We start from the raw sequence: 26,619 nt of genomic DNA, 5'->3' as shown, positions 1-26,619 counted from the left end.
AAAAAGAATTAAAGTTGAACAGCTTTTACAAGTAAATTTGTATACTTGACTATACAAACATTACTGAAGAAAAAATGAAACAAATTGAAAACAAGAACCAAACCTTGGAGTCTCAGTGGCAAACTTTGAAGAAGACAATGATTGATTCAACTAAGGAGATGTGAAGTTGTCTGCAACTTCACATCTCCCTAGTTGCAGATAACTTCACATCTCTCTAGTTGAATCAATCAACTAGAGAGATGTGAAGTTGCCTGCAAGGATAGAAAAATAAGAACACTATGGTGGACACAAGAAGTTAAAGAAGCAGTCCTGGAAAAAAAAGAAGGCATATTAAAAGTTCCTAACAAATAAGTCAGCAGATGCCCTAAAAGAATACAGAGAAAAATGTAAGAGAGCTAAGCTGTGTGTAAAAGTAGCTAAACAAAAGTCATGGATAGACTGGTAAGAACATGGAAAATAAATATCAGGAAGATGGAAAATTGTTCTGGAGGATATTAAAGAAGCTTTTAAATGGAGGAAAGAGTACTGTAAAAGGAATCAAAGATGCTAAAGGTGATATGAAAAACTGAAGATAAGAATATCCTAGATGTCAGGAGGAATTACTTTGAAAGACTGTTAAATGAACCAAGCAGTGACAGAACCATACTAGAAAATTTTCAAGATGAATGCAAAGAAAAGTATGTATCAATACTTGAGGTAGAAAATGTCATCAAAACTTGAAATGTGGAAAGGCAGCTGGAGTAGATGATATTCGACTGGAAATAAGTTTTGAGGTATAAAAGTTTTGCAGTGGCTACACTGCATAATTCAGAGGGCCTGGTCAGAAGGTCGAATTCCTAATGATTGGTGAAGAGATCTTATAGTAACCATCTATACAAAAAGAGAATAAAACTGAATGTGAGAATTACAGAAGAATCTCTCTACTAAGTGTTGGGAAAAAAACTTTTCTCTTGGCACCTTGTTATATGCATTTTCATGGTTATTTCTTCGCTATTAAGAACTAATATTTGGCATGAAAGATTGTTTTGAAAATTTCCCTTTCCTGATTTTTCTTAACTAATTCTCAGGTATGATTGCATAACTTTTACGTGAAACATTTAGTACAGAAATTCCTTAGTAATTCTCGCATTCATCTTTATTTCCTTTTTTTTTTTTTTACACATGGGAACTATGAGAGCTTTACCTAATCGTTGAGAATTTGAACTTCTAACCAGGCCCTCTGAATTATGCAGCATAGCCACTAAAAAACTTTTATATCTTCATATTTGAACATTTCTGGTGGAATATTAGTTACTCCAACTGCATTTCCCTTTCAAGTTTATGAACTTTTTTTCCCCCCTACCTCAAGTATTTTGATATGTAACTGTTTGCATTCTTGTTGAAAATTTTCTATTACTGATCTGTCACAGTTTGTTTCATTTCATAGTTATTCAAATTAATTATTACAGACATCTAAGATATCACTCTTTTCATTTGTTATGTCACCTTTATCATCTCTGATTCCTTTTTCAGTACTCTTTCCTCTATTTCTACTCAAGTATTTTGATATGTAACTGTTTGCATTCTTCTTAAAAATTTTCTATTACTGATCTGTCACAGTTTGTTTCATTTCATAGTTATTCAAATTAATTATTACAGACATCTAAGATATCACTCTTTTCATTTGTTATGTCACCTTTATCATCTCTGATTCCTTTTTCAGTACTCTTTCCTCTATTTCTACTCAAGTATTTTGATATGTAACTGTTTGCATTCTTCTTAAAAATTTTCTATTACTGATCTGTCACAGTTTGTTTCATTTCATAGTTATTCAAATTAATTATTACAGACATCTAAGATATCACTCTTTTCATTTGTTATGTCACCTTTATCATCTCTGATTCCTTTTTCAGTACTCTTTCCTCTATTTCTACTCAAGTATTTTGATATGTAACTGTTCGCATTCTTATTGAAAATAAGAATGCGAGCAGTTACATATCAGTTACATTACTGTTCTGTCACAGTTTGTTTTGTTTCATAGTCATTCAAATTAATTATTACAGACATCTAAGATATTGTTATTTTCGTTTGTTATGTCATCTTTATCAACTCTGATTCCTTCCTCAGTACTCTTTCCTCCATTTCTAAAATCTTCAATAGCCTCTAGAACATTTTGGCAAACTTCCTGATATTTATCTTCCATATTCTTACCAAATTCATCCCATGACTTTTGTTCAGCTACTTTTACATTATCCTTGATAGCTTAGCTTTTACATTTTTCTTTGTATTCTTTTAAGTCATCTACTAACTCATTCACTAGTAAATTTTGGTAAGCGTTCTTCTTTTACAGGACTACTTCTTTAACTTCTTGTGTCCACCATTGTTCTTATTTTCTATCCTTGCAGACAACTTCACCACATGCCTCCCTAGCTGAATCAATTAATATTTTATTCAGAGTTTGCCACTGAGACTCTATGATTTGGTTCTTGTTTCTGTGCACATGAACTTGTGCACATCTTTAAATTGGAACATGGTGTTGTTAAGAATCACTAGTCCAAATCCTGAGCAGAAATCCAGCAGATACTTACCATTATTATCTATTATCATTATCCTTTGCCACTGGCTTTAGTTTTCCATTTACATTTACCACATTACCATTTGTTTTACCTTAACATTATCATTCACAGGACAGAGGACAAAAGTGAAAGATTGAGAAGCATCAAAAGATTGGAAGAGCTGAAAAGAGAGAGAAAAAAAAATTAAGAGGTCTGAGGTAAGAAACAAGATTGAATAAATAAACTAGAGAAAGAGGATAAAGAGAAAATTTTTACAGTGACTTTATGATAAGAGCAGTACTTGGTGAAAGTGTGATAAAATCCTGTTTCCCTGGCATGAAAATTAATAATATCAGTAAATATGTCAGGATGAAAAAAAAAAGAAAAGAAAAAAAAAAGATAAGGTGGAAAAAATTGATTGCTTTGACTGCCATTAGTGAACTGATAGGTGAGAGGTACTGTATGAGGGAGGATATGAAGGGGTTATTGGAAGAGAAAAAAGAAGAGCAAGAGGGTGAAGACTATAAGTCTGCTGCCATGGTATGATAAAAGTTAAATAAAGAGAGAGCAATGATAGCAAATGATGAATACACAGGTTGTGCAGAAGAAATGATGTCCAGTTTGTGGATGGAAGAAATTATATAATGCTGATGGACTGAACTTAAATGGATTTGGATTAGGTATCTAGAGAGCATTCTTGACTGAGAGTGCGGAAGTGCAAAGTCAGGAAAATAAAAGTAATTAGGTGGAAGCATGTGCATGCAAGAATTACTAAATAATGCAGAAGTTAGTCTCTCAAGCAGCAATATCAAGTGGTATAGTCAATTCAGGATGTAAAGGTTGCACTATAGTATTTATATATTAATGCTAGAAGTATCAAGAGTAAGAGGGGAAGAGTTTTTGGCATTGAATAATGCAATTCTGTCCAATGTTATAGGCATTAGTGAGACTTGGCCAACAGAAGATGATGTAGCTACAGGGATAGAATGTGAAGAATTTTGTATTTTCAGGTAGGACAGAGATGGGATGGAGGGGGAAGGGTACTGTTGATGATAGCAGCTGAAATGCAGCCAAAAAGAGTAGCAGTCAGAAAGAAGTTATTTTAAGGTAATCTAGTGTGAGAATGAGGCCAATGGACAAAAGTGGTTCTTACTATAGGCCTCGGAGTTCCAGGGATAATCTGGAAGATATGCATCAACAAATTAGTATGAGTGCAGGTCAAGTAATTATTATAGGAGAGTTCAACTATAGAGACAAAGAATGGAAGGAGGAAAGATCACATGGCAAGAAGAAAATGGAATTTATTCACTTAGTAAGAGATAATTACTTGAAGCAGCATGCGATGGGGGGACTTGGGGTATGACAGTGTTGGATCTTGTCTCAGGATCAGATCTGTCCACAACCACATTGCTTCTAGTGAGGGGGATTAATCACATAGTCTTGACTTGGGAAATTGCAAAACACAGAATATGCAGTTAAGAAGGGGTATGTATATGGAACTATAGGCATGTGATTATGACATGCTTAGCAGACAGCTTGAAGCAGTGCCATGGCACAAAAATCTGCAATCGGTAAGGGAATGATGTCAGCAGTGCATGAGGGATAATCAAGGGCCATCTCAAGGGAGCAATATCATCCTGTATACCCAAAGCCAGGAGGATAAATTAGGTGCAAGTTAGATGGATGAGTAGTATTATTAGGCAGGAGCTGCAAAAAAAAAAAAAAAAAAGTATATATATATATATATATATATATATACACGAGGTGGTATCAAAACGTTTCTAGACTAGGTTTGTAACACGCCAACAGATGGCAGCACAAGGCTGTATGCACAATCACAGGGAGCACCTACCTTCATAAGTCAAGTGTGCCAAAAGACATCGTCCTGTGTACATCGGGAGTTTTGCAACTGATTACCACATCTGTGATTTCATCATGGACAGCAAGTTAGAACAAAGAGCAAATGTGAAATTCTACATGAAACTGGGCAAATCTGCCACAGAGATGTTTGACATGATTCAGCAAGTTTATGGCGATGCTACAATGAGTCGTTCAAGGTGTTTTGAGTGGCACGCATGCTTCAAGAGTGGAAGAACATCACTGGAAGACAATGTGAGAGATCAGGAAGATCTTCAATGAGCTCAATCCCCAAAAATGTCAAACCATTCGGCAACTTGTGCATGAGGATGTCGGAGGACACTCCACAACATTGCTGCCATTGTTGGTGTGTCATACAGAACAGTCTAGGCAATCCTCACGTGTGATTTGAACATGCTCCGTGTTGCTGCCAAGTTCGTCCTCAGGCTGCTGACCCAGGAGCAGAAGGAACACTGCGTCGAAGTCTGCCAAGAACTCCGTCAGCGTCATGCCGTGGATGACCCATCTTTCATGTCAAGGATCATTACCGGTGATGAAACTTGGGTGTACGGGTACGACCCTGAGACAAAGCAACAGGCTTCACAATGGAAGAGTCCATCATCTCCACGACTGAAAAAGGTGAGGCAGGTCCGCAGATCGACCAAGTGCATGCTCATCATCTTTTTTGACATTTGCGGCATTGTGCATCGAGAATTCATCGTCAGGGACCAGACCGTCAATAGCGAGTTCTACTGCCAGGTTTTAAGGCATCTGAGAGAGGACATTCGGCGAAAGTGACCAGATCTGTGGTGCGCGAAAAAACTGGATGCTCCACGACGACAATGCACCCTGTCACCGAGCTCTCCTCACACGAGTTTTTCGCCAGAAACAACATGATCTCACTTCCGCACTCACCCTACTCACCAGATTTGGCTCCTGCAGACTTCGCCCTCTTCCCGAAGATGAAGATCCAGCTCAAAAGGTCACCGTTTTGACACCATTGCAGAGATCCAGTGCGAATCGCAGAAGGTGCTTGACATGCTTCGAAAAGAAGACTTCCAGGACACATTCCAGAAGTGGAGAACGCTGGGAGCACTGTATTGATATGCATGGGGACCATTTTGAAGGTGATAGTGTGTAAACGTAGATAAATAAAGTAATTTATTGTAAACAGAGCTAGTCTCGAAACTTTTTGATGCAACCTCGTGTGTATATATATATATATTGTTGCAGGAACAGTATGGTGCAAAAAACCAGTACTGAATAACTACAACAATATATGTTATGGAATAAACAGGTTTATTAACCAAGAAATATATGTTTACACATGCTGATATGTACATCCACAACTACTGGTGGTATCTTGGTCAAATAAGCATTACGATAGTAGATTATATGCTCGAAATGGGGACCTTGTCTTTTTGAAGACAGATTTCATAGTGCATGTCATTTTGTTCTATGTCATTTTAGAGAACAAGGGTTGGAACATCTGATGGACATATCATGTAATTTTATCCTATAATTCATCAAGATTTGAAGGCGGATCATGGTAGAATATCCATTCCTTCAACATATCCCATACAAAGGCATAAAGTGATGTGCCAGGAGAATGTGAAAGGCACGGGAATTCTGTAAATCTCAAAATGAGCCTCTTGGAGAAGTGTTCTGATAAATAGGCTTTAGAAGCACATGATGTGTGAATGTTGCTCTATCCTGTTGGAATATCTGTACATGAAACGGAATTTTTTTTGCATGACACATCCTATGCAAATCCTGGGTGAATGGAACCAACACATTCTTGATGTAGCATTCACTATCCAAGGTCACGGTTACACCACTGTCTTCAATAATGAAATAGGGCCCACTTATGCCATAGCTGGAAACCACACACATGAAGAGGGATAATCAAGGACAAATTCAGGTTTATAGAAACCAAGAGACCTGTAGGTTCGTCTTTTCTTAGATGACTTAGATGGGAATGCACTTCGTCTAAGAACCAGACATTATGGAGGAAGGACGGATCTTCATAGACACTGGCCAACACATGTGCACAGTGTTTTTCCACCATGCAGCATAATCCGTTCCTAAAAAACAATGAACACCTGAATGGCATATGAAAAGGCACCCAGCTCCTTAAGGATTCTCTGTAGTGATCACCTCGGTATTCCAAGTTTTACCGCTGTTCAGTGTTGACTGGATTAAAGTTATTCTTCAGTAGTCATCTTTCTTCTTACTTGCTACATAATGAAAGAACTCTGGGATTTCCTTAGGCCTGTAACACTTGCTCCAGCACATGCTCATAATTCTCATTTGTGTTAACAGTTTGTGGTCTCCTCGAATGTCCTTTACATTGGGCAGAGCACTCCCAGTACATCAGAACCTCTTGATTATGGTAATGATGATACTATTGCTTGGGACATGCTTACAGAAACGACGAACAAACTGCTCACAAACATGTTGTAGGCATGAACCATTTGCTCTACCAACTCTGTATGAATGAAAATAATACTCAACAATAAACGTCTTTTCTTCCAACATCAACACCATTGCTACAGCTAAATGTAATGGTGTAGGCTCTATGCGTGCTCTTCTATTAATGTACATGAAGTCTAATGGCATATCTCATAGCATGTGTGCTGAAGGTGGGTGTCACGATTGAGTAGCTTAATTCATTAATACACAGGTCTTTGACATATGCTAACCAAAGTACATATCATGATGAGACCTTGGATTTTATTATATTGTGTTAAAAATATAATTTTGCTCACCTCTTGAAATCTGCAAACACATTGTTGAATTCTATGTATGGCATTTCTGTGAGTTGCTAAAGTACTTGATGTTTTTCTCTGGTTGTGTGGAATGCCAATCCTGACACTTTGATATGATCTTGGAGGGGGATTTTCCCAGATAGATCTGTCTATCCAATATAACAGATATTTTAAGTACAGAAAATTTTGTACAATCCTGATCATTTAAGGTGACTTTGCATTGGTGAGCTCACAAATTTTAAGGCAAACTTTTAAAAATACTGTTTGAGTGTTTTTGCTATTTTATCTGGAACATTTTTATAAAGGGAAAGAAATTATGCCTTTGTACTTGTCTTGCTGCTGCATATCCAGTGGAATATGTGATGGTCTATTCAAGATTAAGATGTTGTTGATGGTTTTAAGATCATATCCATTTCTCTTAGGAGTATCTTTAAGATATACTATTTCTTTTTTGCCTTATGTTGTCATCAAGAGATATTACGATAGCTTTGTCGTTCAGTATTTTGAAGATGCCTCTTTTTTTGTGATGGTTGATGTGACCTAACATGTAGATATCTTCCAGTATTAAATTCTTTATTCTATACAATACAAATGAAAAAATTTCATCAGGGATTATTAAAAATTTTAAATAAAAATATACAAATGGACAAATACCAATAGAATGGAATACAAGCAAGATGGTGGTCCGAAACGTTCTCGGCCTAACAATGAAAAAACAAATTTATAATTTCAAAATTACTTTTATTTTTCAACATAATCTCCCTTAAGACTAATACATTTATTCCAGCTATGCTCCAGCGCCATTATCCTGTCCCTGTAGTGGTTCTCAGTAAGATCTTCAAAATACTCCTCTACAGCTGCAGTCACATCTTGATTTGAAAAAAAAAAAAAAAACGCTGACCAGTGAGAAAGAGTTTTAGTTTGGGGAAGAGATAGAAGTCAGAGGGAGCCAAATCTGGGGAATACGGTGGATGTTCCAACAATTCATAGTGCAGACCACTTTATTTTTCCATTGCCAAAACACCTTGTGAAGGTGCCTTGTCCTGATGAAGGATAATTTTTTATTTCTGCAAACCGGATCTTTTCTCACGAATTTTTACATCTAATGTTCTAAAAAGATCGAAATAATATTCCCTGGTTATTGTTTTACCCTTTTCAAGATAATTAATAAATGAAATGCCTTTAGCATCCCAAAACACCAATGCCATGACCTTTCCTGCTGATGGAACCAACTTTGTCTTCTTTGGTGATGAACAGCCAGCTTCTGTCCACTGTTTTAACTGCTGTTTGGATTCTGGTGAATGGTGAATCCAAGTCTCATCCATAGTAATAAATTGATGCAGTTTTATTCTTGTTAAAATGCTCCAAGCACTGTTCAGAGATTTTCATGCGAGTGCATTTTTGATCTGCTGTGAGCAAGCGCAGCACCCACCTTGCACAAAGCTTTTTCATTTGCAATTCTTCATGCAAAATATAGCCTACATGTTTCTTTTGAAATGTCTATAGTTTCAGCATTTCACACACTTTGACTGGCCAATTATCCAATACAATATCGTGCACTTAATCAATCATTTCTGGTGTTGTTACACTTTTTGGATGTCCTTCACGTGGATCATCTTCAAGGCTGGTACGGCCACGTTTAAACCCCACAGCCCATTTCTTAATTGTCGAAAATGAAGGGGAAGAGTGGCCATAAACTTTTATGAACTTCGAATGAATATCTTTTGGTATTAAAACTTCTTTTACAAAGAATTTTATAACCACACAATACTCAATTTTGATCTATTTCAAGGGATAAAAATTTTTGTTTTGTACAGCTGAAGCAAAAGTATTTTTGCTTCAGCTGCATAAAACAAACTACCTGATAGAAAGACTAGCAATTTAATGTGGATGCTTATGACAGATGTACCAACTTAGGAAAAAAAAATCTCACCGATAGTGTTGCCATCTATGGTTGAGGTTAAGAACTTTTCAGACCACCCTCGTATAGTAATACCTATATTTAAAAAAGGAGATAAAACAAAAGCTGCTAATTACAGAGGTATTAATTTATTGAATACATGCTACAAAATATATAGTAGAATACTTAATGGAAAATTGAAATATACAGAAAAAATGTACAATAATATGAGAATACATTAGAATGTCAAAATGGATTTAGAAAAGGATGGTCTACATGGATGCAACTTTTTGTTTAAAAGTTGCATAAATATACCTAATATTTTACTAAATGCAATATTGAATATATACAAAGATAATGAAATAAAAATAGAAATAAATGTAAAAATTGTCTGAAAAACAATCTATAAACAAAGGAGTAAGACTGGGATTCCCCTGTGTCCAACACTTTTCAATATTTATATTAATGAAATGAGATGCTTAAGGATCAAAGCTGTATAACGGAGAGGAGACCTCCACATAGCCTTTAAAGGAATGCGGAGAACTGACCAGGGATTCTGACCTAATGTCCAATCCTCACCTTCTTGTGGTGCACCCTGTCAAGTATCAACCTGGATACTGAATGAACAGGGATGGGCTAGCAATTTGGGATTTAGCTGACCAAATTGTATTCTTAATTGCTTAAACCATAATATAAAATGATAGTACAACATGATAGAATGTCATGTTAGATGGGGCGTCACCCGGTTAAACAAGGTCCTCATGGTTTTTGCCATGGAACCAGGGGGAACAGCAAAAAGTCAGCTACTGGAACACCCCAACTCAATATCATCAGAGTTCAAGATCAGTACTATCAACATAAGAAGCCTGAATGGCAAAGAAATGGAGCTAGTTGAGGAATTAGATAAGTATCAGATCGATATAATAGGGGTGATTAAAACAAAAAAGAAAAAACAGTTAAGATATTACTGAGCAATAAATACAAAATGTTAAATTCAGGCAATGACAATCAAAGAAAAGAAGGAGTAGCCATAGTATTCAATACTAAATACGAGGCTAATTTTAAATGGAAGGAATTTCAAATAGAGTGATGTGGGCAAATATCAGAATGGGGAACTGGACAATGAGACTTATTTGTGCCTACGATCCCACAGAGGATTCTACTATAGGGTTACATATCCCATTCATCCCGTTTTTTATAAAAATGTCTCAAGTTAATTCCAAAAGTCCCACTTTTTTAAGTATCCTTCAGGATAAAATGGATAAATGGATTTTATCTCGTTTTTAGTACCAATTTCTATTTCAATTTACAATGTTGATAATAATAAATTTTATTTATTTATTATTTATAATAATAATCATTAGTATTATAAATAGCATAACTAACTAATAATAACTAATAGTAACTAATGGCGATGTCCTTTTTTCCCATGCTTCTGTTATAACAGTATCTTACTTGATCAATACTTGCGTGTTATAATTTTTATCGTTTTCTACACCCCTATAATGCCGAAACGTAAGGGCAGTATTATTGATAATATTAGAAGAGGATTTTCTTTCATTAAAGGTGTAGATGAAAATGTGGAAATGTATGTAAATTTTGCATTTTGCATAGTGGTCGGTCAGGCGTAGTCAACCATGTGAAAACATAAAGCTGCTGTTCGAAGTAAGGCTTCCAACTGCAGTATAAGTAATTTTTTAATTGTGAAAACCCAGAGCGAAAGGGAAAAAACAGTTATCAGTGGCAGCACAGGAAGCAACCTTCGCATATCACACAATGGTGCATAACCACAGCTTTAAATCCATGGACTGCACAACAACCATCGTGAAAAAAATTTTTACCGATAAATTCAGGTGTTCACAAACAAAGTGCAAGGCAATAATAACCAATGTTATTGCACCATTAGTGACAAAGCAGACTGAGGAAGAGCTAAAAGAAGTTCGTTTTATATCAGTACTAATCGATTCATCAAATTAGTGTCTGGTCATTTGATACTATCATCCAGAAAAAGATGTGAAGGTGAATGTTTTGGAGTTCATTAATTTAGGTGGTGAAACTTCAGAAGTTTTATTTTCTTATGTGTTGGAAGTGTCACAGAAGTTAGATCTCCTGAAAAAAGTTATTGCTATATTAGCAGATAATACAAATACAAACTTTGGTGGAAAGAAGAGAAAGGGAAAAAATAATCTGTACTTCAAAACGCAAGAAAACGCTGCGAACAATTTAATTGGAATTGGTTGCCCTGCACGCTTGATACATAATACTATGCAGACTGCTTCAGATTGCTTACCTATCGATCTTCAGTTAATAATTAACAAGATTTACCAACATTTCCACATATATTGTGTACGAGTTGAGGAACTTAACTCATTTTGTGAATTCACAAAATGAGTTAAGTTAGAATTCACAAAACTCATTTTGTGAATTCACAAACACATAATATAAAACTGTTTTGGGTAGCAGCAAGACAAGATGGCTCTCTCTTTTGCCTGCAATCCAGAGGTTATTGACATGTTCCCTTAATTGAAGTCATATTTTCTTTCTATTGACAAATGTCCTATCAGTCTCAAAAATTTCTTTGAAAATCCACTTTCAATTTCCCTCCTGCATTTCCTTGCCAGCCAGTTAAAAACCTTTTATACCATTAAATGTAATGAAAAGCAAGATATAACAGTAATCGAAGTGAAGAATGAAACAAACAAACTGGTGGAAAGGTTAAATTGTAGGAAGGCAGAAAAGTTTCTTACAACTACTGTGAGAAAACAGTTGCAAGAATTAGAAAAAGAAGGACACATAACAGTTGAAAAGTTTGAAAGTTATGCAGTAGATTTCTACTGCATCTGTATCGAATATATTCAGGAGTGGTGTACACACCATTTCACACACCTCTTCAGTCTATGGATTGGATTAATTTGAAGGGAAAGGATCCTGTGACTTGGAAGAACATACAAAAAAGATACATATTCATGCAGACAATGTCACCAAGTTTTACTGTGAATGAAGAGGACTTATTTGATGAGTTTGTATGTGTGAAAAAAAAATTGTGAAAGCAAATTTCAAGTGTGGAGTGAACAGAAGGATCAAAGTGTCAGTGATAAATAGTGTGAAATGTTTGCTCATTTTACAAAGCAGGGTATAAATTCTGGGATTAAATGCCTAGTTAGTTTTTGTTTAGCACTACCAGGAACTAATTATTAATTTCAATACTACTTATTATTATTAATTTCGTGACACCTCCAAGGAGTCAGAAGACTCATCGCGGGAGAACACCTATTGTACAACTCTCCGTCTCCACCACTACACCCAACCTCTACTACCAATCATCTACCGCCCATCACCACCACCACAGCTAGTATTTTTTTGTCTGTAAATTGTGTGTGTTCTGAGGGGCCGATTTGTTTGTATGCGGGAAGAAAAACCCGAGTTTCCGGGAGAAAAAACCCTGCTACCTCTATATGAGATCGGCTAACTCACCTTCGATTGAAAAAGTCCATACAAAGATTCCTACCATCATGATGAGACTTGAACTTAGGCCTTTTCCAATTGCGCTACTGAGGCCTTGCAGCTGTTAAATATGTTTTTTCATTACTAATGCACTCTGGACAGATGAAAAAAAAAACAGACTTAAAATTGAGACAGTAAAAGCTTTAATCATCATAAAGACATATTTTAAGAATTTCTTTTGTGATGAGTTCTACAATCAAATATCAAAAGCAAAAAAAAATTCTTGAACAGGTCAATAAATCTGATAAATATTTTTCTAATTAAATATGTTTGTGATTAATAATCCTTTTTTAAAGTGGATTTAATGTCAATGTATGTTTATAGCAGTATTTAATTTAAAGTGCAACATATATAAAAGTTTTATTTTTGGTTTTCTTAATTTTTAACATGCCCCGTTTTTTTTACAAAATGCCCTGGGTTTTTTAAATAAAATTTTCAGAATGCCCCAGATTTTAGTAAAACATTATGGGAACCTTATTCTACTAAGGTAAAAGTAGAGGAATTTTTTGAGGCTTTAGCGAAAGCAACTGACACAATGAAAAAAGAAAAGCTGGTCCTTGTTGGGGATCCAAATAGCAGGGTAGGAAATGATTTTCAGACATAGAGAAATATTTTGGGAAAATTTGGAGAAAAGAGCAAAGCTAATAATAATGACAAATACGTGTTGGATTTCTGCTCAGGACATGGACTCGTTATTACTAACACAATGTTCCAACATAACAATGTGCATAAATTCACACAGAGAGAGGAGGAAAGGAATAAGAAAAGTCTCATTGACTTTGTTGATAGTGGTGTTTTCTCACTGGTGCATGACACTCGAGTGTACAGATGATTTGAAACTGGAAGTGATCACCATTTGGAATTGAGCAGGATAAAATTAAATTTCATATTACAAACAAAGAATACATAAGATAGTTTCAAAGCAAATAAAAGTTGAGCAGTTCTCAGATGTGAACTGTAAACTAAAATATACAAACATTATTCAAAAAAAAATAAAGGAGTTTGAGAACAGGAGCCAAATCTTCGAAATTGACTGGTAGCCCTGAAGAGGCCATTGACTGATTCAGCCAGAGAGGCAAGTGGTGTAGTTGTCTGCAAGGATAGAAAAATCAGAACTCCATAGTGTACATAGGAAGTTTAAGAGGCAGTGAAGGAAAAGAAGAAAGCACAGAGATTGAAAGTTCCAGGCAAATAAGTCAGCTTCTGCTCTTAGAGAATACAGAGACAAATGTAAGAAAGCTAAACACTGTGTAAAACTAGCTAAACAAAAGTCATGGAAAGATTTTGAAGAAAACAAGGGGAATAAATATCAGCAGAATGGCAGAATATTCTGGAAGATATTGAAATGACTCAGAAATGGAGGAAGGAGTGCTGTAAAGGGAATTAGAGATGATAAAGGTGACATGAAAACCGAAGTAAAAGATATTCTTGAAGTATGGAGTAATTATTTCAAAAAAAATTGCTAAATGAATCAGTGACAGCACACTGGCAAAAAACACTGAATCAGGAATACATATCCATACTTGAAGTAGAAAAAGCCATCAAAAACCTGAAATGTGAAAAGGCAGCTGGAGTAGATGATATTTGACCAGAAATGCTCAAGTATGTAAGTCTTACAGTGGCTGCACTGCATAGCTCAGAAGGCCTGGACAGAGGGACGAATTCCAGACGACTAGAGTAGAGCTCTCATAGTACCTTTTATTTCCCTTTTTATATATGGGTACTATGAGAGTTCTACTGAATGTGAGAATTACAGAGGTATTTCTCTACTGAGTGTTCCTGGTAAGATTTATGCCAGTATACTTGAGAAACAGTTGAGAAGGATTATGGAAGAGAAGCTTAGTTAAGAACAAGCTGGATTCAGGCCAAATAAAATAGATGCTGTCAGGATCAGATTTTTACTTTACGAAAAATAGCAGAAAAACCTAAGAATATAACAAAGATCTGTATTTAAGTTTTGTAGATCCAGAAAAAACATATGACAAGGTGCCAAGAGAGAAGCTATTCAAAACACTACAGTTGTATGGTGTCAGTGGGGCATTATATCAAGCAATGCATAGTCTTTATTTGAGTTGTAAGTCAGCAGTTAGAATTGAAGAATGTGCAGAAAGATGGGTTAATGTAAAATCTGATGTCAGACAAGGATGTACGTTATTCCCCTCTGTTATTTATTATCTATATGGGTCACATTATGACAGAAAGTGGTATTAAACCTGATATCAAAATTGGAGATGTTAATGTCAGCTCTTTGCTTTATGCGGATGATGTTATACTTCTAAATAAATCTGCTACAAGTCTGCAAGATTCTCTGACTAAACTGCATAATGGTTGTAACAAATTTGGTAAGAAAATCAGCAATAACAAGGCAAAGATGATGAAAATAGGCAGAAGCGCTGAAAATATCAACTGCATTGTGAATGGAGAACCTATAGAACAAGTAAAACATTTCAGCTACTTAGGCATGATTTTTAGTGAAGATTTTTTTTTTTTTAAGTTGAGCCCATACATGAGAAGTTGGTAGATCAACTTATAGTACATTAGTAACCTTGTATGGGTTGGGAAAGGTACTTGTTCATATTGGATTTGAATGACTGTATCTTGTATTCCTTAGGGAAGACATCAAGGGGAAGCCTGTTCCATAGTATAGCAGTTGCAGGAATGAAGGAAGAGGAGAAGAGACGGGTTCTTTGGGTTTCAAGGTGCAATGTGTAGGGATGTTGAGCAGCAGCTGCACGTGTTCCAACAAGCTTAGAACTGAGGGAATTATTGATGCTATTTCGGATGAACATTTTTTCCATGGAAATATTTGTAGAAAACACACAGTGTGGAGACCGATCGCTTGTGCAAAAGTAGGGGGAGCGAGTTGGGTCATTAATAAGTCTGATTGCACTCCTCTGTATTGAGTGGAGCTTTGGGGGGCCCCCCACCCCATATGTGGGAGCAGTATTCGATGGTTGGGCAGATTTCTGATTTGTATAAGGTTAACAGCTGTTCAGGAGTGAAGTAACATCTTGAGCGAAAGAGAAATCCTAGTTTTTTAGAAGCCAAGGATGCAATGGTTGTTATGTGTTTATGCCATAAGAGGCTTGATGTCAGGGTAATTCCAAGAAGAGAAATCTCAGAATGTCTGGAAATTTGGGTGTTGTCAAAAATAATACTGAGAGAAAATATTTCTTTTTTTATGAGAAATAAGACAGTACTGGGTTTTATTTGCATTGAAACTAGCTAAGTTATCTGAACCCCATTGGAGGATGGCTTGGAGATCTGAAATGAGGGCAGTGGTGGTGGTTGCTGTTCTCTAGGTTGAAGTGAGTTGTGTGGAGTAAGGTTTATCAGAGAAAGGGAGGAGTGCAATGTGCTGTCACCTGCAAAACTGTGTGTAGGGTTGGAGGTAAGCTGAAGTAGGTCATTGATATAGTAGGAAGAGGGTTAGTGAGAGGACAGAACCTTGAGGAACCCCAGCATTAGTTGAATGGTGAGAGGATAATGAGCCATCCACCACCACACATAGTGTGCGTCCAGACAGAAAGCTGGCAATCCAACTACAGGTCTTGAGATAGATGAAACAATGGCAGCTTGCTTAGTAAGCCCTTGTGCCAGACCCGGTCAAACGCCTTGCAGATATCAAGTCCAACCGATTGAGATTCACCAAACTTCTCCATGGCATTTGTCCAGAGATCAGAGATGGACAAATGCTATGGAGAAGTATGTGAGCATACTTCTCCATGTGGATCTGCTCACATATATCTCCATACAGAGATATATATGAGCAGATCTCCTGTTGATTGGCAACAATGAAATCCATATGGTGGTCGTTTATTATTAGTTTATTATTAGCTTCAAGATAGTGTAGGAGTTGGGAATTGATGATTTTTCCCATTACTTTAGACAGGACTAAGGTGAGAGAGATGGGGCGGTAGTTGGACGGCAGTGACTTGTCTCCCTTCTTTAGAATGGGTTGAATATAGGCCAATAGATACTAGTGGAGCAAGACAGTATATATAAGTGACATAGAACAGGAGATATTTCTGATGCGCCAACCTTCAGGAGAATTGGAGGAATGCCATCAGGGTTAATCAGGGTTAGGAGACTTTTTTGTGTCTAATTTGAACAATATTTTACCGATCTCTTTCTACAAAAGGATATAGTGGGCATTGTATGTTGGGCATCTGGAATGGTCGGGGGACATTTGCCATTTCTGTAGGTGATGTTGCAACGAACCATCTGGGTATTATAGAAGTGGAAATAGTGTTGGGCAGAAGTTATGACCGAATGCTTTGGCGAGGAACCAAAAGGCTCCATTTGGACAGGCTGCTAATTTCCTGCTTTTTGTGGGTATAGTGGGCATTGTATGTTGGGCATCTGGAATGGTCGGGGAACATTTGCCATTTCTGTAGGTGATGTTGCAACGAACCATCTGGGTATTATAGAAGTGGAAATAGTGTTGGGCAGAAGTTATGACCGAATGCTTTGGCGAGGAACCAAAAGGCTCCATTTGGACAGGCTGCTAATTTCCTGCTTTTTTCTCTTTCAAACTCTGATTGTTTTTTGCATTTATTTCGGGCTTGGGTAAGCTCTAAAGGAGGATGGGGTTCTTGATTTGAGTTTGGTTTTTCATTTGTACAGCCTTGGTGCATCTTTTGGAAAACCAGGGTACTGGTACTGTTATAATGCCAAGTGGTACACAACCACTCCCATACAAGAGTATGGGAGTGGGTGTGTAAGTGTTGTTGCATGGAGGAGGAGACGAGCAGTATTGTGGTCAGATTGCCTAGTGGGCCTTCTACATTCACTGTGTATTTGGAAGGGTCATTAGTCAGGAAAAGGTTTGGATATTTGGAGAGTGGTTTGGGTTGTCAAGTATTCTGGTTGGCACCTGAATTAGTTGTGTAAGGTCATTAGTGATGGCAAATGTTTCATCTCTGCTTGCAAGATCTGTACAGCTGGAGGAGGTGAGACTGGAGAAAGTCAATTTTTAAGGAGAGGAAATCAAAGAGCTCTGAGTGGTTGGTTGAATTAGAGGATCGATAGAGATGGCATATGAATTTGACTGAATTGGGTAGGGATATTTTCATTCAAAGAAGGTCAGAGTTGGGCAATTCTAGGTTGGGTGCTCTGTGCCAAGGTATGTCAGAGCAATGTATGCACAGACCCCACCCCTGAGTCGAAAGGAATTTAAGAGTGTGTAGTTTGGAAGGTTGAGATGAATAGTGCTGGAGGGAGGTGAGATTTCAGTTTCTGCCAGAAAGAGTAGGTGGGGGTTTGGTAGACTGCAGGTGGTAGTGGACACTATTAAGGTTGGAGTTTAGGCCGCAGATGTTGGTGAAGTGGATTTGTAGGGTTTTGTGAGTCATATGTTTGACTGCAGGGGTCATGCACAATTCCTATGCAGAGCCTGCATACTGGTAACGTGGTGGCTGCTAGTGGCATCACTTAGTTTTTGCACCAATTTAACTTGTCTGTAGTCGATGGTCCAACTGTGGTCATCATTTTGACGTTTTTCTGCAAATTGTCTTTGAAGCTGGCATCCTTGTTCCCTTTGTGCAAATGATAAATTTGGTTGAGCACATATGATTGGGGACAAGTGTCTTTGTTGATCGCTGTTATTAGTTTTGATGTGCTTGTCGGCGTGTCACAAGTCACTTTTACGAGGCATGGAAAGTTCGTTACATTCTTTCTTTTGTTTATGGGTCTGAAACGATGCCACCTGACGATATTTTTAGGATCGATGTCGTTTTTTTCTGGTAATTTGATGTCTTCTTTTAGTGCTTTATCGTTTTTTTTGGAAAGTTCAAATTTATGGCATTGAATATTTTGTTTTTGGCCTCCATTGAGTTGTGCACCATTGATGCAATTATTTCACGTTCGTTCACGGGGCAGAGTGAACTTGCATTGCAGCACTGATCGTCAGTTGATTCGAGCCTGGTTTCTAGTGCTTGTATTTTGGAGGAAAGAGTTTCATTCATAGCACTGATGTGTTGTTCGAGGTTTTCAGTTCGTTTGCCTAAGTTCAGAAACTGTTTTACAGACGGGGCACAGTGAACGGAAATAGGGCTGGTTAAGGTCAATATACATCTTGTGCATCAATTCATCCATTTCTGTGCAGGAAGTGTGTGTCCAGTGGCAACAGAACTCGCATATTACCCCCATTTTTTATCACTGATATCAATTTTGCAGCTGTGGCATTTTGCGGGTTTGTTGGCAATTGACAGCACAACGATGGTGAGACATGGAGTGCTTGTTCGTCATTGGCTTTTGTTGCCATCATTTTGGCTTCACACAGTAGCCATAGCAGGCAATAGCAGGCATTTGCATGTTAACGATTTTTTGATTGAAATATAACTGGTTTAATGCACTAAAAGTATTTACAGGTTTTGCTGAATTCTTGTGTAGAGGCTTAAGTGCTGTGAGGACATTATGTTGGAGGTTTAATGGATTTTTTACAACACTCAAAAAGAATTAAAATAGAATTTAATACTTCCTATAATTCGTCCTAGTCACTAGGACATCTACGGGGATTACAAAAACAATTAATGTAACATGCACACAAAAACTTACAATACTAAGCACAACCACGTGGGTGACACTAAAGTCCTATCTAGGTGGAGCGCTCTCTAAGGGCGGTCGTAGGTGGCCTGGAATGTAAGGTGGGACCTCTGGTGATGAGTGTTTCCCAAATCTTCGGAAGCTTAATGCAACCGTATTTATTTAGATTTGGTTGGTTTCTGAGAGCTGCTGCTGCTGCTTCTAAGAAAAGTCTCTCTTTCTTGAATTTGCTGTGGTGGAGCATGGTGGTTTTCTTCCATGATACTCTGTGGGTGGTGTCCAACACATGGTCAGCCAAGCCTGAATGGCCATAGTTGTGTTTAACGATGTACGACTTGTGTTCCTCCAGGCGGATGGATGCTGATCTACCTGTCTGTCCAAAGTACGCAAGCTTACAGGAACAGGGTACTTTGTAAACTCCAGGCAGAGAGAGAGGAGGGAGCTGATCTTTCGTAGACCGGATAAGGGAAGCAAGTTTGTGGTAGGGCTTATATGCTGTGTGTAGGTTATACTTTTTTAGTATCTTGGCTATTTTTTCCGAAGTGCCACAGATGTAGGGTATGGTGATGGCATTTTTAAAATCTTGTTGACGAGAGGGACGGGGAATGGGGGAGGAATTGATTATTTTTTTGATACTGTGTTCGCTGTAGCCATTGAAGAGGAAAGTTCTGTGTATGTGGTTAAGCTCAGTAGTGAGGGCGGTTCCACTGGAACAAAGATCGTGGGCTCTCTTGGTAAGAGTTTTAATGATGCCATATTGTTGTGAGGGGTGGTGGTGGTGGTGGGAGAGTTTGTGAATGTATCTGCCTGTGTGTGTGGGTTTTCTGTATACAGTGAAGGCAAGTGTATCATTAGGCAGGCATGTGACTAAGGTGTCTAGGAAGGGTAAACAATTGTTCTTTTCCTTTTCCATAGTAAACTGGATTCTTGGATGTAGGCTATTGAGATGACTGAGGAAGGAGTCTAACTTGTCTGGGCCATGAGGCCAAATAGAGAACACATCATCTACATATCTTAGCCAGATAGACGGTTTGAGTGGGGCTGAGTCTAAGGCTCGTTTTTCGAAATCTTCCATATAGAAATTGGCAAGGGGGGGGGGGTGAGAGGGGGAAACCCATGGCGGTTCCCTCTATCTGCTTGTAGATTTTGTTCTTTCAAGAGAAATACCCGGAGTTGATGGCAAAGAAATACCCAGAGTTGATGTCGATTCTCTCTGACATTTCGGAAACTTCCGCACAGCGAGAATTTCAAAAAATAAAAAACAAACACGTCAAGAAATACAGCGACCTGGTTAAAGACAAACTACAACCACAAATTCAACCGCTCCAGACAGTAATAAACCTCTCTTCCAAAAGGCTCAACGATGATGCCGTCAGCGCCCTTTGCCTCGGCCGTAATTTTGGCGTTGCCTCGAAAGAAGTGCTGGTGCTCGATGTAATGGTTAACATCGAATGGGGGGATCGGTCGCCTACCATCGGAGGTAGCCAACAATATCACTCGACGTAGCCAACATCCTCGCTCACTCTTCGCCTCCAAAAAGTAACTTATCGTATGCCCAACGCATGGCTCTCCGGAAACTACGCAAAGAAAAAAGTATCATCATCACTAGAGCGGATAAGGGAAATGCCACAGTCGTTCTTAATACCAGCGAATACAATCGTAAAATGAACATTATCCTCCGCGATCACGCTACCTACAATCCGCTAGAACACGACCCTACAAAAACACAAGTTAAGAAATCAAAAATCTTACTTAAAAAAGTAACCTCCCGGCCCCCTGACGTCACAAAAAATCTTAAACCTTTCCGCTCCCGTCCCCCGCGAATATACGGTTTACCAAAAATCCACAAACCCAATTCCCCACTCAGGCCTATAGTAGATGCCACCAATGCACCTTGTTACAGACTGTCTAAACAGCTGGCCAACTCTCTGTCCACCCCCTCACTGGAAATTCCACATCCTATATAAAAAACTCGACCCACTTTAAAGCCCTCACAGAAAATTTAACCTTGAATAATACAGACATATTAGTAAGCTTTGATATCTCCTCATTGTTTACCAATATTCGCTTAACTGACACTTTATCTCTCTTAGAAAACGTTTTTCCCTCTGACATCTTAGATCTCTTTTCTTTTACCATCAACTCTGGGTATTTCTCTTGGAAGAACAAAATCTACAAGCAGATAGAGGGAACCGCCATGGGTTCCCCCCTCTCACCCCCCCTTGCCAATTTCTATATGGAAGATTTCGAAAAACGAGCCTTAGACTCAGCCCCACTCAAACCGTCTATCTGGCTAAGATATGTAGATGATGTGTTCTCTATTTGGCCTCATGGCCCAGACACGTTAGCCTCCTTCCTCAGTCATCTCAATAGCCTACACCCAAGAATCCAGTTTACTATGGAAAAGGAAAAGAACAATTGTTTACCCTTCCTAGACACCTTAGTCACATGCCTGCCTAATGATACACTTGCCTTCACTGTATACAGAAAACCCACACACACACAGGCAGATACATTCACAATCTCTCCCAGCACCACCCCTCACAACAATATGGCATCATTAAGACTCTTACCAAGAGAGCCCACGATCTTTGTTCGAGTGGAACTGCCCTCACTACTGAGCTTAACTACATACACAGAACTTTCCTCTCCAATGGCTACAGCGAACACAGTATCAAAAAAATAATCAATTCCTCCCCCATTCCCCATCCCTCTCGTCAACAAGATTTTAAAAATGCCATCACCATACCCTACATCGGTGGCACTTCGGAAAAAATAGCCAAGATACTAAAAAAGTATAACCTACACACACAGCATATAAGCCCTACCGCAAACTTGCTACTCTTATCCGGTCTACGAAAGATCAGCTCCCTCCTCTCTCTCTGCCTGGAGTTTACAAAGTACCCTGTTCATGTAAGCTTGCGTACTTTGGACAGACAGGTAGATCAGCATCCATCCGCCTGGAGGAACACAAGTCGTACATCGTTAAACACAACTATGGCCATTCAGGCTTGGCTGACCATGTGTTGGACACCACCCACAGAGTATCATGGAAGAAAACCACCATGCTCCACCACAGCAAATTCAAGAAAGAGAGACTTTTCTTAGAAGCAGCAGCAGCAGCTCTCAGAAACCAACCAAATCTAAATAAATACGGTTGCATTAAGCTTCCGAAGATTTGGGAAACACTCATCACCAGAGGTCCCACCTTACATTCCAGGCCACCTACGACCGCCCTTAGAGAGCGCTCCACCTAGATAGGACTTTAGTGTCACCCACGTGGTTGGGCTTAGTATTGTAAGTTTTTGTGTGCATGTTACATTAATTGTTTTTGTAATCCCCGAAGATGTCCTAGTGACTAGGACGAAATATAGGAAGTATTAAATTCTATTTTAATTCTTTTTGAGTGTTGTAAAAAATCCATTAAACCTCTAACATTAGGTTTTGCTGAAGTTATTTACTCCTTAGTATCTGCTGTTAAGATTTCCGTTTAATGTTTAATTTGAATGGGAAACTCTTGCAGTAGCGATAAAATGCTGGTGTACTAGTTTATAGTAGCTTAATCAGACTGCCTTAAAAATGCCACCTCATAGATGGTAAATTAAATATGGAAATAAACAACAGAATCAACAAAGCTGGTATGATAAGAAGTCAATTGAATAAATTTATATGGAATAAGAGAGAAATTGGTCAAAACACTAAATCAGCTGTATACAAGACAGTGTTCAAACCAAGGAGCTGGGTAACAAAAACCCAAAACCCCTGACCGAAGACTACCGACCGCAGATATGAGATTCCTGAGAAAGATTAGGGGTGCGAACAGATGGTATCAATGGCAATATCATATTAAAAACAAGGGTATTAGGAAAGAACTTGACATTATTAGCATTCAGGAATGTGTTAGCAGGGCAAATCTCAGTAAAAACAAAACGAATAACAAAACGAGGAAGACCAAAATAATAGGTGAATTGATTAAGGTAAAAAATGCCTCAGAAGATAGAAATATAAGATCCGACAATGTTGGAGTCTTGACAGGTAACATTGATTTGGAGGAAAATTGTAGATAGGAAGTTAGTAATGATGTAAATTTTTCATGTAGTATCATCATATTCCTGACATGTACACTCCTTGAGGGTACATATCAGAAATTTGATGATGATATTAATGAAATATTAATAGAGTGGAACACCTTAAACAATCTAGGTATAGAAATTTTCTGGGATAGCAAAATAAATACGCTAATATTTGCAGATGATTAGGTAATAATAAGGAAGACATTTTACATAGAGCAATATATAATTTAGACATTATAGTAGAACAGTTTGGAATGAAAATATCTATAGACAAAACTAAAATATTGGCATTTTGTGGATAAACTCCAGTTAAAAGTAAAATAGTTATTAATAATAAAACAGATAAATACTTTCAGTTATCTTTGATGCGAAATATCATATTTAGGAGAAAAAGACATAAAATTAAAAACTTCAAATATTTACAGATTGTAGGCCTGCTAAATAGAACACTCAATCCAAATATAGTACAAAAAGAAACACACTTGTGAAATTTGGGCAATAAACAAAAAACATAAATGAAGAATAAAAACAAGTGAAATGAGATTTATGGGAAGAACTGCAAAATATACATTAGTTTATTAGTGGATATTTTAAAACAACTAAAAACAAAACGAATAAAAGAAAAACTAAACAATTATAAACAAAAATGGATCATCATCATCATCATCAAATTCCTGCCATGTACCCTCAAGGGGTGTACAGGATATGACAGTACTACATGAAAAATTTACATCATTACTAACTTCCTATCTACAATTTTCCTCCAAATCAGTCTGTTAATTGTCAAGACTCCAACATTATCAGATCTTATATTTCTATCGTCTAAGGCACTTTGTACCGTATCAATCCACTTATATCTTGGTCTTCCTCTGGGTCGTTTTCCTGCCAACCTGGCAGAGAACACTTGTTTTGCTAATCTTTCCTCTCCCATTCTATTTAAGTGACCATACACCTGAGATTAGCTCCGCTAATACATTCCTGGATGCTGGCAATGTCAAGTTCTTTCCTAATATCCTCATTTTTAATATGATATTGCCATTGATGCCATCATTCACGCCTCTAATCTTTCTCAGGACTATCATATCTGCAGTCTCTAGTCTTTGGTCATGTGTTTTACTTCTGACCCAGCTCTCTCAGATCCATAAGTTAAAACTGGTTTGAACACTGTCTTGTATACAGCTAATTTAGTGTTCCGACTAATTTCTCTCTTATTCCATATGAATTTATTCAATTCACTTCCCACCATACCAGCTTTGCTGATTCTGTTGTCTATTTCTATATTTAATTTACCATCTTTAGTAAAAATGGTGCCTAAGTAGCTGAAATCTTTCACTTGTTTCACAGATTCTCCATTCATAACACAGTTGACATTTTCAATGATTCTACCTATTTTCATTGTCTTTTTATTGCTGACCTTCATACCATGTCTATTACAACAGCTATTCAATTTAGTCAGAGAATCTTGCAGACTTGTAGCAGATTTATTCAGAAGTATAACATCATCCGCATAACGCAAATAGCTGACATTAACATCTCCAATTTTGATATCAGATTTAATACCACTTTCCTTCATAACGTGATCCACATAGATAATGAATAACAGAGGGGATAATGTACATCCTTGTCTCACACCAGATTTAACATTAAACCATCTTCCTGTACTTCCTTCAATTCTAACTGCTGACTTACAACTCAAATAAAGACTAAGTATTGCTTGGTATAATGCCTCATTGGCACCATATAACTGCAGCATATTGAATAGCTTCTCTCTTGACACCTTGTCATATGCCTTTTCCAAATCGACAAAACTTAAATACAGATCTTTGTTATATTCCCATGCTTTCTCGACTATTTGACGTAAAGTGAAGATCTGATCCTGACAGCCTCTATTTGGCCTGAATCCAGCTTGTTCTTCATCAAGCTTTTCTTCCACAATTCTTCTCAACCGTTTCTCAAGTATACTTGCATAGATCTTGCCGGGAACACACAGTAGGGAAATACCTCTGTAATTCTCACATTCAGTTTTATTTCCCTTTTTAAATATGGGTACTATGAGAGCTCTACTCCAATCATCGGGAATTCGTCCCTCTGTCCAGGCTTTCTGAACTATGCAGTGCAGCCACTGTAAGACTTTTATACCACCATACTTCAGCATTTCTGGTCGAATATTATCTACTCCTGCTGCCTTTCCACATTTCAAGCCTTTGATGGCTTTTTCTATTTCAAGGATGGATATGTATTCCTGACTGCATGCATGGTCAGTGCTTTTTATCACTGTGCTGTCATCACTGCTTGTTTCATTTAGCAGTTTTTCAAAGTAATTACTCCATACTTCAAGGATTTTTAAAACTCCTGTTTTCATGTCACCTTTATCATTTCTAACTCCTTTTTCAGCACTCTTTCCTCCATTCCTAAGCTTCTTCAACAACCTCCAGAATATTTTGCCACCTTCTTGATATTTATTTTCTATATTCTTGCCAAAGTCCTCCCATGACTTTTGTTTAGCTAGTTTTACACACTGTTTAGCTTTCTTACATCTGTCTCTGTATTCTGTAAGAGTAAAAGCTGACTTATTTGCCAGGAACTTTTGATATGCTTTCTTCTTTTCCTTCACTGCCTCTTTAACTTCCTGTGTCCACCAGGGAGTTCCGATTTTTTTATCCTTGCACACAACCTCACCACATGCCTCTCTGGCAGAATCAATCAATGTTTTCTTCAGAGTTTGCCACTGAATCTCCAAGGTTTGATTCCTGTTCTCAAACTCTTTCATTTTCTTTTCAATAATCTTTCTGTATTTTAGTCTACAGTTCACATCTGAGAGCTGCTCAACTTTTATTCGCTTTAAAACTTTCTTGCATGTTATTCTTTTCAATATGAAATTCAATTTTATTCTGCTTCAGACTAAATAGTGATCACTTCCAATTTCAAATCCTCTGTACACTCTGGTGTCCTGCACCAGGGAGAAAACATCACTATCAACAATAACATAGTCAATGAGACTTTTCTTATTCCTAGCCTCTTCTCTCCATGTGAATTTGTGTGCATTTTTATGTTGGAACATGGTGTTAGTAATAACCAGTCCCTGTCCTGAGCTGAAATCCAGCAGATATTTGCCATTATTATTAGCTTTGCTCTTTTCTCCAAATTTTCCCAAAATATTTTTGTATGTCTCACAATCATTTCCTACTCTGCTATTTAGATCCCCAACAAGGACCAACTTTTCCTTTTTCATTGTGTCAGTTGCTTTTTCAAAAGCATCAAAAAATTCCTCCACTTCTACCTTAGTAGAACCTTCAGTGGGACCATAGGCACAAATAAGTCTCATTGTCCAGTTCCCCATTCTCATATTTGCCCACATTACTCTACTTGAGACTGACTGCCATTCAAGAAGATTAGCCTCGTATTTTGTGTTGAATACTATGGCTACTCCTTCTTTT

The 26,619-nt window shown here is 37.6% G+C and overlaps 1 protein-coding gene across 9 annotated transcripts in view; it reads right to left on the bottom strand.

Moving 5' to 3' along the window:
* Adck1 (aarF domain containing kinase 1) overlaps window positions 1-26,619 on the bottom strand; it is a 433,204-nt gene that overhangs the window by 43,942 nt on the left and 362,643 nt on the right. For 2 of the 9 annotated variants that reach the window (XR_016548573.1, XM_090395711.1), the window contains exon 10: window positions 9,093-9,155. The exons of 6 other annotated variants lie outside the window; for them this stretch is intronic. Coding sequence is in view for 2 of the 3 variants with exons in the window: in XM_090395711.1 (XP_090251837.1) it covers window positions 9,120-9,155 (36 nt within the window). In the remaining variant the exon portion in view is untranslated. Of the gene's footprint in view, window positions 1-2,616; window positions 2,716-9,092; window positions 9,156-26,619 lie in introns of those variants that run through there. One more of the 9 variants, XM_090395710.1, reaches the window with a different exon arrangement.

This window comes from Typopeltis vanoorti, chromosome 7, assembly GCF_054136105.1.
Source record: "Typopeltis vanoorti isolate ZY-2024b chromosome 7, IOZ_Tvanoo_1.0, whole genome shotgun sequence".
Classification (NCBI taxonomy): Eukaryota; Metazoa; Arthropoda; class Arachnida; order Uropygi; family Thelyphonidae; genus Typopeltis; species Typopeltis vanoorti.
This window is presented reverse-complemented; position numbering and strand designations above follow the sequence as displayed.